This window comes from Mustela erminea, chromosome 1, assembly GCF_009829155.1.
Source record: "Mustela erminea isolate mMusErm1 chromosome 1, mMusErm1.Pri, whole genome shotgun sequence".
Taxonomy (NCBI): Eukaryota; Metazoa; Chordata; class Mammalia; order Carnivora; family Mustelidae; genus Mustela; species Mustela erminea.
Genome location: NC_045614.1, coordinates 136,670,903 through 136,688,511, shown reverse-complemented (window position 1 = coordinate 136,688,511; position 17,609 = coordinate 136,670,903). Strand labels below are relative to the sequence as shown.

The 17,609-nt window shown below is 42.9% G+C and overlaps 1 protein-coding gene across 2 annotated transcripts; it reads right to left on the bottom strand.

Annotated features, from left to right (window-relative positions):
* Window positions 1-7,308: 7,308 nt before the first annotated feature.
* LOC116590854 (P2Y purinoceptor 2-like) lies at window positions 7,309-9,836 on the bottom strand. Of its 2 annotated transcripts, XM_032343218.1 has the most exons (3): window positions 9,702-9,836; window positions 8,505-9,502; window positions 7,309-8,044 (listed from the first exon to the last, which is right to left on the bottom strand). In XM_032343218.1, exons 2-3 carry the CDS (start codon window positions 9,450-9,452, stop codon window positions 8,039-8,041), a joined length of 954 nt encoding a protein of 317 aa, XP_032199109.1. In that variant the 5' UTR covers window positions 9,453-9,502; window positions 9,702-9,836; the 3' UTR covers window positions 7,309-8,038. The 2 variants fall into 2 exon arrangements, with proteins under 2 accessions (XP_032199109.1, XP_032199104.1); XM_032343213.1 differs by having other exon boundaries at window positions 7,309-9,502.
* Window positions 9,837-17,609: the final 7,773 nt, after the last annotated feature.

Below are 17,609 nucleotides of genomic sequence, written 5' to 3'. Positions count from 1 at the left end.
CAAGTTGTCTGCAGACTATCTGTGATTTCTGGACTGCCTCAACCTCAGCCTCATACTCCCTGGCTTCTTCCATTTACTTGTTCTTGGAATGCACCAGGGGAAAATTGAGTTCAGGCCCCGAACAGAGATTTGCTCTCTAGAGGTTAATGGGGGGAAACTTTGATCTTTTGTAGGAAATATTGAACAGTCCTTGACATCATGCAGGTAGGCCAGACAACCAAACTGTTTACAAAGTTATTACCACATAGTCCCATGAGCTGTTCCTGTATAAGGTCATGTACTCAAGTACATATGTCTTCTCCTTGGTGGATCTTTATCAGTACCACATGTTGTCAGTGACCCTGCCTAACTCACTCAGCTTAAAATGATTTTTTCCCCCATATCTTTGCAAATTAATTGTGTAATGAAAATCAGTGGTATTTCTGTTTGGGATTAGTATGTCCTTCGTAGGAGTGTGTCTTTTTTTGTCTCTTTGAAGAACATCATCTATGCTTGTGTCCTAAGTTTTACTAGGTAGCAACTTTCTGTGCTTCCATTTCCTGATCAGCAAAATGGAGTATCATTAGAGTTTCTTCTAGCACTCATGTACTTAATTTATGAAACATACGGATATGGTCGATTACCACATATTAGATATATATTCATTGGTGGGTGATGACCTGAAACACTGTCTAGAGAAATATCCATCCATTCCTTGCATTTAGTTGATGAATTGGAGAAGATGGCTCTCCTAGGATTCTGCTCAAATTCCTTTGGGCACTCTGGCAAATAAATAGAGCATGCTGAGAAATTTCTAGGACACAGTGGGTTGTTCACGAACAGATGAAAGTGTGGGCTGATGACACTTTTAAGCTTCTTGTGAGGTTTATCCAACTCCTCCCCTCCTCCCCCAATATTGAAGCTTGTTCAGTTTTCTGAGGGAAATATGACTATTTCAGGGTTCTCTGTCTTATCATGTTCAGTTAGTTTTTAACCTTTCCAAGCAGATCCTGCCTGCCCTGGGGAAGAGGTAAATACAAGTGTCAGGATGCAAGGTGAACCCCTCTTCTTTTCCCCCCCTCCTGCCTGCATTAGAGCCCAGATTTCACAGGGTACAGTGCACAAGAGTTGGATAGTTGATGGTGTGAGTGAGGAGGAGGTTGAGAAGAGAAGGGCTGGGCTTGAGCAGCAGCTGCGCCGGGAGAGAAATGACTGGAAGGAGAACAGGCTCTATTAGCAAAAGGAAGCCTGGGCTGGAACACAGAGGAAGTGGGCAGATGGGCCTGGAGACAGGTTATCACAGATTTTAGGGTCGCTGATCAATAGATGGAGTGAAAGTGTCAGAGGAGAAATGTGTTTTCTTTGGGTTCTGGTGGGGTCTTTGGAGGTGGAGTACAGACTTGGTGGATGGAAAGTGGGGGAATGGGCCTAAGAGGACAGTCATATTTAGTGGATGTTTAGAAGTATTTTCCATGGCTTTAACTTTATTTTACAGTTCTGTGAATTTTAATAGGTAGAGATTTGTGTTCAGGCTACCACAATTAGGATACAGAACAAACAGTTACTCAGTGATCATTTCATAGGAAAAAATATTACAATATTTTAAGGTAGTGTACATGTGATATCTTCATTTAAGAATTAAGCTTGATTTATTTTCTGCACTTGAACCTGGAAGATGCTATTCTAGTCTGATGGCTACATAAAGTTTTTATGATCATGTTACTTAATATGCTGTATCTCATAGACTATAATATTTCACCTTAAACATCTCTGAAATTGGGATGTATGTTTGACATTATCTTATAATTCAAAGGAAAGCAGTTGTGGGAAAAACCAAGCATGATGCTGTAACAATGTGATGATGCTTGATAATATAACATATGCATAGATTTCTGTGTCATCATTTGTTTCTGGCATCACTGAACCTAAAGTTCCTTACTGGAGGTGGCTGTCGAGAGATGTGGAAAATGTAGACTGTCTTCCTCAAGAGTTGCGTGGATGCATGGGGAAATGGACAAAGGATCAGTGGTTCTGTGATTGTGTTACAGTGTGATGAGCACTGTCCTAGAGCGATGGCTAATGGGGTTCAGAAGACCTAGAATACGTCAAAGATTCCCAGAAGAGATAGTCTTTGAACTGTATCATAAAGAGTAAGGAGGTTGATTCACCTAAGCAGGGAAGGAGTGAGGAGAGAGTGGGGAGGGCAAGAGATCATGGAGCTAATCCCGAGTGAGCCTGCTGATAATGAAAATGGAATGAAGGGGATGCCGGGGGAGTTTAGCTTGAAAGTTTTGATATGAGGCAGGTTGGTGAAGCCCTTTCATTCCGTGTTCAGCATGGTTTTTTGTTTTTTGTTTTTTTTTAAGACTTACCTATTTATTTTAGAGGGAGTATGTATACAAGTGCAGAGAGAGACGGGGTGGGGAAGAGAGAGAAGTAGACTTCCCACTGAGTGCAGAGCCTGACCTGGGGCTTGATCCCAGAACCCTGAGATCATGACCTGGGTGGAAACCAAGAGTTGGAGGCTTAACTCACTGAGCCACACAGGTGCCCCCGTGTTCAGCATGATTTTAATCCTGAAGGCAAATGGAAAGTTTTGGAAGAAAACGGGAATTTTTGGAAGATACTTCTGTTGGGGATTAAGAGAGGGTTTACATTTCAGAAAGGTGACCCTAGGAGCAGAAGGAAGGAAATGAAGTAGAGGTTGAGGGAACAGATCTAGAGTCAGGAGGATGTTTAATAGGTTGGAACAGTGACACCCACGAGAGTTGATGGGAATTTGAACTAAAGCAGTGACAAGGATAGGGAAAAAACAAGTTCTAGTGATGCTTGGGAGGTTGAACTGACAACGTGATTATGGGAGATGAGGGAGAGGCTGGGATTGAGCACGACTCCCAAGTTTCCAGCTTCAGTAGATGGTGGGGCTATTTAACTGGAAAGGACCACCAGCTTGTAATGATCTGGAGTATGAATCCATGGTAGAAATTACACTAAAGAAGTGTAGCCTATTCTTGCAAGAAAGTAGGCTATAAAGTAAGAAAACATAAGGAGGAGTCTTTAGTGGCTGTTTTTTGTTTTTTGTTTTTTTTGATCATGAGGTTAACACTTTATAAAGGTCTCGTTGCTAGTGTGATTCTCTACTTGCAGAGTGGAACATTCTCAGACTCTGTGATTCTTTAATTTTCTTGAAGTGGCTCTTTTTGCTTTTTGTTCATGGTTTAACCACTTTAAACATTCCCAGCTATAGCTAGCTGCAAGAACATAAGTTCTGTTTCTCGTCGTGAATTTCTTCTTAAGGCCATTACCTTTGAAATTGTTTGATACGTTAAAAAAAAAAAATCTCAACAAAACAAAAAGTTGAGAAACTAGAATACTAAAGAGATTTGGCTGGTTTACAAGAAAGTAAAATATAATGAGAATACATAACTTTATAAGGTTAGGTTAAGTTATGCTTAAATGCAAACAACTTTGTGAAACATTTCCCTTCTTTTTTATTGTTTTTAAAACATGGGCTAAAAAGTGAGCATGCTTACAGGTGTTGTGTATTCTGGAATTGCTTTGAATTGGAGTTGGTGAGTGTTGGAACAAATAAATCCCAGACAACTTATGATTTAATTTTATAGGCACACATTCATAAATTGGATTTAGGCAGTAATTCCAGAAAAGCATACACAGGAGAATCATTTGCTGTGTGTCCATTTATTCTACAAAGATTTAGTGGGTACCCATATGTTGAAGTCTGCTAGATCCTGTAGGAGGGGAAGTAAGAGGATTTAAATATTGCTGCTCATACATGGTAGAAGGGTAGATGTTTCTTGGTAGAAGGGGAGATGTTGCTTGGGTGTGGATAGTGGGTGGGAGAAGGGAAAGGGTGTTCCGATGTAGGGTCAGGGAAGGCTTCTTGGAAGAGGTGGCATTTGAATTGTTTTCTGAGAGACAGCTGTTTATTCTCTTTGACTCATCTGTTTCATGTGACATCTTTGGTTAATTACTCTCTTTCTTGAAACTCTTCCCTCATTTGATTTTCTAGCACTCTAGAATCCAGCACCACCTCCTATCCCTGTGTTACCTGTCAAGACTTTTATGGTTCCCTTATCTCCTAGGTCCTTCATTCTTTCTTTCCTTCTTTATCAGTGGTACCCTTTACATCCTCAGCTTTGAATATTTCCCTGGATGGTTAACTTTAAACTGAGTTTGAGCCTAAGCTGTCTCTGAACCTCCATCCTGCATTTCCCGCTGAGGCCTCCCTAGCCGCTCACATTTAATTTGTCTGAATCTGAACTCTCCCCTGCAGTGCACAGATTCCCCCCCCTCCTCCCCCTCTTCCTTTTTCTTTGCCCGTTGACTGTTGAGTGCCTACTATATGCTAAGTGCTAGTTTATCATTCCTTTGATTCCTTAGGCTTGGAGTCTCAGAGTCATTTTTGTTCTGTCTCCTTACCACCCGTCTAAAGGAGTATTTTATTTCTCTTAATTCTATCTAATGTTTACAGTCTTTTTAGTTCTGTTCATGCCCATTATCTGTATGCTTGGATCACTGCTGTGGTCTTCCAAATGTGGACTGCCTTCTTCATTATCAGCATCACCATTGCTTACTGAGTGTCTACTATGTTCAAAATGTTGCTAACATGGCATGTTGTATAGATTGGAAAATGGACTAGTGGGTGAGAGAAAACAGACCTGGAATGAGAAAGGAGACCATCCTCAACTCCACGGTGATAAGGCAATGGCAGAATTAGCAGTGCAGAGTGAGACCGATGGCATTTAGAGGAGGAAGGGTACTTAAGCATGTGGAGAAGGTTTGGGGGAAGGTATTGAGTGGTCAACATGTGAGGGGTAGAAGTCCACATGGTGTGGCAGGAGAGCTGTGAATTGAAAAGTTCTGCTGGGACTGGACTGTGATAGGTGTAGCATGCCTGCATGAGAAGTCTGGGCTTTGTCCTGTAGAAGTGAGGATAGAGAGAGGGCACGGACAGAGCTGGGGAGAATGTCGTATAAGAAAAATGCTCTTTTAGGGCGCCTGGGTGGCTCAGTGGGTTAAGCCTCTGCCTTCGGCTCAGGTCATGATCCCAGGGGCCTGGGATCGAGTCCCGCATTGGGCTCTCTGCTCAGCAGGGAGCCTGCTTCTCCTCATCTCTCTCTCTGTCTGTCTCTCTGCCTATTTGTGATCTTTCTCTCTGTCAAATAAATAAATAAAATCTTTAAAAAAAAAAAAAAAGAAAAGAAAAATGCTCTTTTAAAGAAAATGTGGAGGTGGTGTGTAGGCTGGCTTTGAAGGAAAGGAAGGCCAATTAGGGCCTCACACAAGTTGGCTGTGACAGTTTTGTTTCTTTTTTCTAATTCATTCAAAACATGGAGGCTGCCAGGTTAAGTCTGGGTCACAGCTTTGATCATATCCCTCTTCCACTTAAATGCCCCCAAAGATTCCCTGTGCCTTGAGTGGTTCTTTAGCTGGCTCTGGGGTGGCCTTTGTAATCACAATTCAGCCCACCTTTCCAGCATTATCTTATCCTCCTCCTCTTCAAGCACCAGCATGGGCTCTCACAGATTTTCCTTTTCTCGAACACTGTTTGGGAAATTGTGCTAATTGAAATTTCACCAGCCTTCTGCATGCTCATGATGCCTTCCATGGCCCTCTCGGTCAGTAGTAGTATTCTTACCCCTGCTCTTCCCTAATACGTACTGCCTGTACTGTTTATTTTTGGTTAATCAACAGCTGGCATGGTTTCTTCTGTAGCTGCTGAAACTGTTGAATTAATGTTCATATTGCTGTTGAACATTTCAGTTTTGTTTCTCCAATAGTGTGTAATGTCCTTAAGGGCTGGCCCCATGCTTGACACTTTTGTATGTGGCTACAGCCAAGATACGGGTATCTGCTACTGCCCCAGTCATGCTGTTTGGAACATGGTAATATTTGCTGACCTTCAGTTTTTTTCCGAACAGCCAGACAGATTTTGCAAGATTCTTGAGGCCCAGGGCAATAACATATTTGAAGATCCCAGCTTTTATCAGGATGGTAGGCATTGGATGACTAGATCCAGAAAAAAACTTTTGTTTCTTCTAGTCTTATTGTACCTTCTGTGGGTGAGTTTTTTTTCAGTGACTACAGAGGAGTCGGGAACATCCCCTTGACTTATATTGGGTTCCCAGCTCCCATTACAAGTGGGTCTTTTTTTCCAAAGGGAGTAGTCTAGTTTGATTTTTGTCTTGAGATAATCGTCCCTGAAAACCAGGATGTGATGTCAACCAAGTTAAACTTTTTTTATCCCAACTATACAGAACTAAGTTAAAAATGGATGCTTATACTTTGCTGTTAAGTAGGTCGGAAGACTCTGCAGAAGCAAAATTAACATTATATAGATCAGAGAAATAATTGCAAGCACCTAAGTTAACAAAGACTAAAGGCTGGAAAACTTTGATCAGGGGTGTTAAAGCACGTGCTTTTTAGATAAAGGTGATATAACCTGAGGATTCTAATTAATTTTCTTCCCACCTTCAGGGTTGGCAGGCTAGTGTGCATTCGAGGTAAGGGGACACACGGGATGGCTTTATGTTTTTATTGAGGAGTCTCGTGCATCATTTTTCCAGTAATGTAAACCGTATTAATTTGTAAGGTGTGACAATTGGGTCTTTTGGATACCTGACTCTTCTGTGTGTGCTATGCAAAGGAAGGGAAAAAAGTGAATAATATAAGCAAGAGAGCTGAGAATATTCAAACGAGCAAACAGTTTTAAGTTCTTTTAGCTGCTATAGAGACACTTATGTGGAAACAGCTGACCTACTAATTAGAAAACATCCTTGCCTATTCATTAAATTAATTATCCTAAAGAATTCTGCTAGGCGATACTTTATCTAGTTCTAATTATTGTGTGCCTTTGAAAGCAATAAACTGCACTTTTAGAATGAAATTTTATAATATAGACATATACGTGGCTTACTCAGAGACTTCTGTAATTAGAGTGGGGTAGTAATGATGGGTTATTTTTTGGTTTTTATTAAAAAGGCTTATCCACCTCCTCATAGGGAGATTATAATGAATTATTAAATAATGTATGTTTAGATCTGAGAACTCCCTGGAGATCATTATTGTTCAAATATGAGAGGTTTTTAAGGTTATCTTTTCAGATTACCATGGATTTTTGTTTATTTATTTATTTTACAGATTTTATTTATTTGTTAGATTGAGAGAGAGAGACAGAGAACACACAAGCAGGGGGAATGGCAGGCAGAGGGAGAAGCAGGCTCCTCACTGAGCAGAGAGCCAGATGTGGGAGTCAACCCCAGGACCCTGGAATCATGACCCAAGCCAAAGGCAGATGCTTAGCAGCTTAACCAACTGAGCCACCCAGGTGTCCCCTTAGATATATATTTTAAGAATGAACATCATATTATGATTAAATACAGTGGTAAAACTTTTCTGTCATAAACATTATGTTCAAATAGAATAAGGAGAATCGCCATTCATGCACTTGTGGTGCCCTGTTTTTTTTTTTTTTTTTTTTTCCCACTTTGCCCTGCAGAGCTTTTATTCTAACCTTAGAACCCTGGTTAAGAAGTATAGTGAAAGATCGCACGCTGTATACCCAGTGGTCTGCACCTGCGATCAGCTATGTGAGAGCTGAGCTGACGTGAACAAGTAGCTGGTGCTGCCGAGGCACACCTGGCTGGCTCTTGACCAGCGTTTGGATTGGGCCATATGCGTCCGTCTTAGGAGCCTGTGCTTAAGAGGCCAGTGCCTGGCTTCAAAGCTTCCATCCAGCATGAGGATCTAACCATTCTGCAGCTGGGTGACCTTGGGCAAGTTACTTAAGGCTCTTTGCTTATCTGTAAATGGGGCTAACAGTAGTTCACACCTCCAAGGGCTGTTGTGAGGAACAAATGAATTATTGCATGTAAAGTGCTTTTCCGTGGTAAGGGCTTTGTTCACTTATCCATGCATCCACTCATTACTTATTCATTCCACTCCTGTCAATTGTACACTCACTGTGTGCTGGGCCCTGCTGCGGAGGCGCCTTAGGGGTACAGCAGTCAGACAGATGAGGTCCCTGTCCTGTTGGAACCTAATTCTAGGGGGAAGAAACAGACTGTACATGAGTAAACCAGTTAACAAGGTCAGGCACTAATAAGTGCTAAAAAGACAATAGATAGGGAAATAGTGACTGGGTTATGGGGAAAGAGGTCAGTATTAACTAGGGTGGGTAGGAGCTTCTGAGGAGGTGATGTTCAAGCTTAGGCCTGAGTGATAAGAGATAAATTCCAGCTCTGATTAAAATGAGAAAGTTTTCCTTTGTGTTGGTGGCTGTCTCCATACTCTTCCTTTACAATTTCTTAACATCAGTATAAAATCCTTTGTAGCAGGATACTGCTCAGAGATCTTGAGCCCCTCTCCTGATACCACATGACTGTGTTCAAACAAGTCATTATCAACATCTTGGAGCTCATTTTTCCCAAACTTCATCTTGTCAGTACCCAGATCTGGCCACCCCTGGGTCTCTCTCCCTTGGCTCCAGCTGGTTGCTCACCCACCTTATTATGCCTGAGTTCCTGGAGGAGCCTGACTCTGTTATTCCCAACCGACAGAAAGTACAGGACTGGGTTAAGGCAGCTGCTCATGCTCACCAGAGGCCTCCATATCTTATAGGCCACGCTGGCCACCATTAAGAGCTGGCAGTCCTGTGAAGATAGAAAGCGGAGTGTGAGGTAGAAGGAACGTGTGATGTGGAAGGGGACAAAACAGAGGGTGAAGAGGCCGCACACCAGCAAGATGGTCCGGATGGACTTGGCCCGGGCTGCATTGCCTGTCCTCCTGAGGGTCTCTCCTGGCTTGATCAGGCTCCTCACCATCAGCGAGTAGCACACCAAGATGACCAAGGAAGGAAAGGCAAAGCCAGACAGTGTCAGAACCATGCCATAGGCAAAGAACTGATCAAAATTCTCTGGGCCGGTCATGTCGTAGCAGACCATCTGGCCATCGATGTAGTCTGTGTGGGAGAAGAAGAGGGTGGGCAGTAGCTGGAGGACCACCAGGGCCCAGGTGGTGGCTGTGCCCAGGAGGGCGTGTCGGCGGCTCCTGTAGGGCAGCGAGCGCAGCGGGTGGCACACACCCAGGAAGCGGTGCGCGGAGATGCAGGTCAATAGCAGGATGCTTCCATAAAGGTTGATGTAGAACAGGAAGCGCACCAGCCTGCACAGCATCTCCCCAAAGGGCCACCTGTCACCCAGGGAGTAGGTGATGATGAGGAAGGGCAGCGCCAGCACGTAAAGCAGGTCAGCTACCATCAGGTTCACCAGGTAGATGGTGGCACAGCTCCAAGGCTTGGTTTGGCGCCAGGAGAGCCACAAGACCGTGCCATTCAGGGGTAGCCCTAGTATGAGGATGATACTGTAGGTCAGGGACAGGTAGATTTGCTTGTAGTCCTCCGAGAACTTGCAGACTTGCTGGTCCCTCGAGAAATTAGTATCCAGCGTCTCCATTTCCTGGGATGCTCCCTCTGGGAGCACAGCTGCTCCTGCTTGTGCTTTACCTGGAAGGAAACAAAATGGGCAGCATAGCATCATGAACTTGGCTGCGTGTGTCTTAGGCTCTCCCTTGATCTGTCTGTCATTCCACTCTGTGTTCCCAGTCTGGTCAGAGTCCTTGTTTGACATAGGCCAGATCCAGGAAGAAAAAAAAATTAAACCCAAGGGCACAGGAGTCTTTTAAAGCAGGGCTTATAGACTTACCAGGTCCAAAGGGCTGGCCTTCCACTATCCTGTATGCTTTCTGCTCTAGGCTGGGATGTGATAGGAAGCTGAAGTACACATGCTGCAGGGAGGTGCTGTAATTTCAACAGGGTATACAGCCTCAAGCACTGTGACTCCTCTGCCTAGAATCCTTTGCATAGAGTCAGGAAATCTCCAAGGGCATTTGGATTTGTATCTCTTTCGAGATTTCTTAACTGCATATTTGAATACTGAGGCTGATTTGCTTATTAACCACCTCAGCATCCCGAACATCCAAAACCAAATCTAAGCCATGAGGTCAGGTGCAGCTTCTTCCGTACTCCCATCTCTGCTGAGGAAGCAGATCCAGTAGGCAGATCCAGATAGCAGAGGAAACTGTGTGTGGAGCCTGCACGTTTCTGTTACGCTGGGAAGCCAGTGGGTTGGTCAGCCAACCACCATGGAGCCTATAGGAATGAAAAGGAATTTATTTCTAGGGTTTGACATTCAGAAAGACAAGCTAATACAGGGCAAGAGAGAAAGGTTTCAAATAGGTAACTGGCATAGATTGAGTGTTGACCAAAAGCTATAGCACAGCGTTACCAAGGGCTGACTATAAGCTGTAACACAGAGCTTTATTCACAACAAAAGGAACAGAGATCTCATTCACTCTGTCAGTCAACAAACATTTATTGAGCATCTATTGGGTCTGGCACTAGGGATACAAAGATGAATAAAATACAGCTCTTACTCTCCAGGATTTCAGTCTGGTGGGGAAGACAGAAACCAATACAGCTAATTGTAACAATGTGAAGAATGGTCAGCAAAATGCTGTGAAGACCAGCAGGATCAGCAGTTCTCTGCTGAGCTGCCGTTTGAGCTGCTTGGGGAAAGAACAGAGGCGCTCGCTAGGCAAAGAAGGGTGAGGGGCCTTCCTTGGGGTTGGGGAGGCAGCCCACGAAAGGCAGTGGAGCTTAAGGCCTCTGCATTTCCTGGGGTGGCAGGGAAGCCAGCGTGGGGGTACCCCCAAGAAGGAGGGTGGGTGTTCTTCAGCAGGATGGTGATGGGATGGGCTGTGTGTGAGGAAGATCCCCAATAGCAGCTGAGAGCCGGGCCTGGAGCGGCCAGACTGTGATGGAGCTGTAGCAGTGTATGCAGGTGAGGGTTGTTCACTTCCCCAAGTGAGGCCGTGCGGGGTGGGGAGGGTGGGTCTCTGGAGATGCTGCTGAGACAGGAAGGACAGAACTGCATGGACATGGGGCACGCACCAGAGGAGGAGTTGAGGGTGTCCCTGAGATGGAGTGAGTAGGTGGTGAGGCCAGGGCCTGAGCCAAAGCCTAAAGCTTGAAGGTTGGGCCTGATGTTCTGAGGTTGGGGGACAGTGGCTCTCCGGCCGCAGCTTGCCAGAGGGCTCGCCTCCTTGTTAACTGGCTTTACACTCTACCTGACTAAGGAGAGCAAAGCTTTTTGGCTGGTTGAGTAAAAGGAATGTAGTTTTCTCTCATTTTGTTCCCCGTAATCTTTCATGTGGGGGGTTGGCAAATGCCTAGTTATTTTCGGCGTAGCTGCCTTCCCAGCTTGGTATAGGCTCTCGGAAGACAAAGAGGGGAACCAACTTGGCTTAGTGCTGGCTCAGCCAGTTAGTTCACACTGTGAGCTTATTTAATCTTCAGAACAACCTTGTGGAGGAAGCATTATTAGCTCCAGGTTACTGCTGAGGAAATTGAGGGTCAGAGAAGACCCCTCTATGGGGCTCACTAGGCCCTCTAATCTAGTATGCTGGTTCTTGATGTGGATTGTGGGTTTCTGCTCCCTCAGAGCGCCTTGTAGCATGGTGGAAAGTGCTCAGATCTAGCTCTGCCAGGAACCACTAGCGCAGTTTGAACTAAGCCACCTTGTCTCTCGCAGCTGTGGTCTCTTCAGCTATAAAAATGAGACAGTCTCTCTGTGAGGTGAGGTTGCCATGAGAATTAGCTAGAAGAAAGGCACACAGCACCCACTGGCCTGCCGCAAGGGAGAAACCCAACATATTTTAGCTCTCTTCTCACACCTTCCTCCCTCTTTTGCTAGGGGCTATGGTACCCTGAAAACCTGTTTGTGTGGGAGGATGGGAAGGCAAGTGTGCCTTTGCTACCCCATAATTGGAGAAAGTCCCTTTTTTCTCTGTGGCTATTACCTTCTGCTGTGGTATGAATTATATCCCTACAGATTCAGGTGTTGAACCCTTAACCCCTAATGTGACTGAAGTTGGAGTGAGGAAGTAATTAAGATTAGGTGAGGTTATAAGAGTGAGACCTTAATTCTGTAGGATTAGTGTCTTTGTAATGAAGGACAGCAGAGCGTTGACTTTATGTGAGGACTTAGTGAGAAGGTGGCCTGCAGGCCTGAAACAGAGATCTCACCAGGAACCAAACCCTGCAGTTCTCGATCTAGGACTTCTCACTTTCCAGAACTGTTTCCACTATTTAAGCCACACAGTCTGGTATTTTGTTATAGCAGCTTGAGCAGGCTAAGATACTGTATATGTACTTCAAGGCCTACCTATTGTGGAGGGACAGCTTTTCAGGTGAGAGGATGACCATCTTAGTCAAGGGATAAGTGTAGAGAACTTACACTTACCGTGTTTAGACTAGTGTATCATTGAGGTTGCTATTATGGAGAAAGGAAGAGAAAGAAGAAAAAGGTGAGGTCATAAAGGGTGAATTCACTAGCTGAAAGCCCTGACAGTGTTAACCACCTCCTCCCAGAAACCTCTCTTTCCTGGCTTGTGTCACCCCTGGATTTTTTTTTTTTTTTTACCTCCCTAGAACTCCTAATACTCCCATTCACTGGGATGCAGAACTGAAGGGGCATGTAGCTACTCATAGAATAAAGGAAAGGAGTGGAGGAGAGGCAGGCTGGGGTTTTAGAATAGATGAGAACTGAGGGAGCATCTGCCATGATGAATGGAATTCTAAGGAGAAGTCCACACTTTTGGAAAGTGTGTACTGCATTATACAGTTTCCCCTCTTTATCACCATTTCCCCCAAGAGCTTTCAAAAAGACTGACACAATTTAGGGTTGGAATTTGTTTCTTTTAAATGGGCTCAGCAGGAAGATGGGCCTTATGGAAAGAATGAAGCAGCTGTCCCCAGTGTATAGTTAAATGGGTATGACAGCTTCTGACCTTGAGCCCGGGGTCTTCCCATTGTGAGTCTCCAAGAGCCTGGGTCTCTTTGTGGCCCCTTGCTGTACAGACAGGGGCCTCATCAAGCCTTCCCAAGAGCAGTAGATCTCGGTATCACACTGGACATCTTTCAAAAGGGATGGGGAAGTCTTTGTCATCTTAATGGCCTAAAATAGCTATCATCCCCCAGGGAAAAGCACACCTATGATGAAAGAACTGTTCTCTCTCCTTTAACAAGTTTATAAGATACATATTTCAAGAGTTCAGAAAAAGGAAAAGTGACGAATAAATTTGAGTAACGACAAAATGTTACTTAAAAAAAAAAAAAGATTTTATTTATTATTTATTTGACAGAGAGACAGAGGTCACAAGTAGGCAGAGAGGCAGAAGCAGGATCTCTGCTGAGCAGAGAGCCCAACGTGAGACTTGATCCCAGGACTCGATCCTAGGACCCTGAGATCATGACCTGAGCTGAAGGCAGAGTCTCAACCCACTGAGCCACCCAGGCACGCCCTATGTTACTGCCTTTTGATTGTGGAGGAATGATTGTTGAATGAGAAAATCTTTAAAAAAGATTCTAGGCCAAAGGAGTGAGCATTGCTCATTTTCATTCTAAAATGCCACTATTGTATTATACATGTTTAAAATCTTAATATTTAATATTTTACCTATATCTGGAGAATTTTCTTGCTTAAACAGATGGAACTACTTAATGGAGTCTCATAAATACCTTCAGACAGTAAAAGTTCATTTTTACAAGTTATTCTGCAAAACTGTTGATTAATATGTGTATTTCTTAATTTACAAAGATGAATTACACAGATGAATTTACAAAGATAAACTACAGAGGTGAATACCACAGTGTAATTATTTGATTTTTTGACAAGTTTTTTTTGAAAAAAAAAAAAAATGACGCCCCCAGGTACATTCTATGAGGTGGTGGATGAAGATAGTTGGTGGTTTACTTTGAATTACTTTTCCTATGTTTCAAATTCACTAGATAACTTGTGTTATTTGGCCAGCAGACCAGTGGGTGGCAATGAAGACCAACCGGTTACAATCCCCACCCCCTCCCGCGGAAGGAAGTAGAAACTGGGGTTGGGCTCAAGTCCAGGAATAGCAGCTGTGGATGAGGTATAATTCATTGAGGACATATAGGAAACCCCACCAAACAACCTCTTAATTGTCTTATGTCTACAGTTACTATGCTCGGTTCACACAATGAAATGGAGATACAGACAGCCAAAAGCAGCCTGGTATTGTGATTGATTTTTAAAAAGATCTCGTGAGACAGGCAATGTGGCAGGCATTATCCCCCCTCACCCCCCATTTTACAGCTGAGTGAGCTGAGGTTCAGAGAGGCTGATGGAAGTCCTATCTGTGATGATTTGGGGAAAGTCTGGACTTCTTTTACAAAGCAGAGACTCAGCTCATTCCCACATTTCCAGGAAATGTTTTCTCTCCCCTAACCCCCAAGTCATACAACAAAGAAGACAGGGAAATAAAAGAGCAGGTCATCCCTGAAGTAACTTTATGTAGTGCCTTTGTTATAGATGACAGAACCCTAGTTTAAAAAGCATCATCTGACCTGGCTATTCACAGACCTGTACCCCGGGGGATAAAAATATATTCTATGTTTATAAAAAATAAAAAAATTTTAAAAAAGCATCATCTGGAAATAATGGCAAAGAGAGAACAGAATAAATAGAATTTTAAAAAGCCTATCAAGAATAAGACCTATATAGCAGCCTTCTATCCAGTTTTAAACTATATCCTAGTCTTAAAATAAAAGGCACTGACATTAGCTATTTAATGATTTTTTACTATATTTTTATACTGTAGGCTTTCCTCAGCTGTGTACCTGGATTCCTCTTACATATTTCAGTTGTCCCAAAACATTGGCATCCAAGGGCTTTTTTTTTTCCTTCAAGGAAAGCAAACTGGATTCTTTAAATAATTTAGAGGACTGTCTAGAGACAGTGAATACTTAATTTCAATAATTAATTTATATAGCAGCTTGCACATTTTTGTTTTCTGTTGACAGGGATCTGACATAATTGGCAGCTTCAAATTAGTGTAAACATGGGGAGTGATTGGGAAGCATTGCTCTGACATTGTAATGTCACAACAGCCTAGGTGGCTGCTCTGAAAGCGATGTTACTTTGTCTAGAAAAATAATCACTACTAAAAAAATAATTTTTCCCCCATCTGTACAATTGTGTGATCTCCTCAAACTAACTTTGAAATCGGAATTTTTAACATTAATGTTGTAGTAAAAATAACTGTAGCTATATTGTCCTGTGCTTGTAGAAGTTCATCATTGCCTTTGGGCTCACAACCTTGAAAGGGGATCTTTATGAGACTTTTTCATTTTCCTTTCATTTGGCATCAGACAAATATCTTTAAATGCAGTACAACTCAGTCTGTCTTTCCCTGTGTTCTGTGTCAAGAAATGTAGAAAGCTGGTTTAGTTTGGGGCAAGAGCAGAGATCAGTAGCAGAGCCTGGGGCTCTAGGACTAGCGGGGAAAGTTGCCCAAGGCATCTGCTGAGTGGAGGGCTTGCATCTGAGGACCCCTCCTTCCATCCACACTTACCCTCAGACAGCAAGTTCCCCTCACAGATTGCTGTTTAAAATCAGTAACATGCTGACATGCTGTCCATCACTGGAGCCCTTCCTGTTGCTGTGGTGTTGCTAAGGTGGGGGGCAGTGGTAGAAAGAATCCACAATGGCTGTGGACACTGAGCACATGGGGGAGTTGGGAGAATGCTGTTGTCTTAGCTTGAGTCTCCCAGAAAGCAGAGTGGAGGTTTAGTGTGCAACTATTTTATTAGAAATACAGTCCTAGGGAGCAAGAGTGAGGGACAAAGGGGAATTACCTGGTGAATGAGGGAGAACTAATAGGAGGACTCAAAGATGGGTTATTGAGTTGGCCCCCACAAAAAGCAACTTAGTGCTCAATCCCAAGAGACTGTCATCTTGAATCAACCATATCCAAAGGAGGTTCTCCCAGGGCCAGAAGAAAGGAGGCATTTGTCTACCAGTTTCTATCTCCCACTGGCCAGACCATGGTGGTGGGTGTGTCCTTTGAGTGGAGAAGAACATCAGAAAGAGGAAACACACTGAAGAGAATGCATATTGTCTCCAAACCCATTTTTCTTCTGCCCTATAAGGTGTTGGCTTCTTCCTTTACATGCACTTCTGTGTTGCTTTTGCATGGGAAATGAGGGTCTCTTGCTGTATATGACTCCCTATCTGTTTGTGTGAAGCAATTCTTCCAGTTTTTTCTTGTTCATTTTTCTATATTGAGTTGTCTTATTTTTGTTGTTACTAATTTTTGGCTAAGTCTTTTCAGTTATTCTTATTATAAATATATATATATTTTACTCTGTGACTTTGCTGGCTTAATGACATGTGTGTGTATATATGTATTATATGTATTTTTTAAGGAATAGAAGTTCTAAATTTTAACATAGTTGAAATGATCAATTTTTCTTTTATGGCTTATGCTTTTGTATCTGGCTTAAAAATCTTTCTCTATTGGGGCGACTGGTTGGCTCAGTCAGTTAAGCATCTGCCTTTAGCTCAAGTCATAATCTCAGGGTCCTGGGATCGAGCCCCACATAGGGCTCCCTGCTTAGTGGGAAGTCTGCTTCTCTCTCTCCCTGTGCCCCTCCCCACTGCTTCTACACTTGAGCGTGTGCTCTCTCTGTCTCTATTTCAAATAAATAAATAAAATCTTAAAAAAAATCTTTCTCTGTCTTGAGGTCATAAAGATATTCCCCTATATTAGCATATTAGCTTTCCACATTTAGATCTAAGTGATTTTGTCCCACTAATGGGTTTAATGTTTGTATATGTGTGTACACATAAGTGTATGAGAAATGCACAGCATTAGATTAGATACTTTTTGAAGAATGGAGAACAGGCAGAATTGTAAAGTAGTTCGGAGGCATATGCTCTAGTTTAAGAGGAAAAAGATGGTAGCTTTAGCTTGAGTGGTAAGGGTGGCAACAGACAAATGATGGATTCAGCTGATACTTAGGAAGTAAATGAACGTGATCTGGTGATGATTAAATATGGAGGTGAAGGAGGGGTTAAGGACGACCCCAGTGACTTTACTCTCTGTTGCTACCAACCAATGCTTTCATCCTTTTGTTTATTATTTTTCTATTTTATTGCTTCTCTCTAGTCAGTTTCTGCTTCTTCCTTGCTTCTTCTGACTCCGCTTTCCCTCTGGGCATCCTTTGGCTTCTACTACTATTGCAGATGGCTAGCTCTGCACACAGAGCCAAAGAAATGTTCCAAGAGACTCTGACTGACCCAGGTATTCACTGTTACTCAGAAAGAAAAGACCCACTTATGAGAATGGATTTTCACCAAGCATTCTTTAATAATGTCTAAATTATGAACTTGCTTTCTAGACCACATACTTATAATAGAAACTTCTCATGATTCTAAAACAATTGTGGATAGCAAATATAATATTTGAAGCTGGTCTCCAACACAGAGAGTTTCAGTTATTAATAGTATGCCTGTCAGAGCTTTGACTCTGAGATATTTTGTTCATACGTAAACCATAAATTTAAGTTGATAGTTCTACTAATGATGGAATGCAGTTATGTATATGGTAAAAGAACAAAATGGATATTTTTGAACCTTATTATATGCAAGACAGATTAAAAACAGTCATAGAGAATGAAAACAGGGCTTGATGTCATGTTCAGTAAAACATGTTAGAGGTGAGGTCTCAGAAAGTACTAC

What these genes read in the sequence shown, in the direction of transcription:
- LOC116590854 (XM_032343213.1), bottom strand. Translation starts at nt 9,452, where the DNA reads ATGGAGACGCTGGATACTAATTTCTCGAGGGACCAGCAAGTCTGCAAG.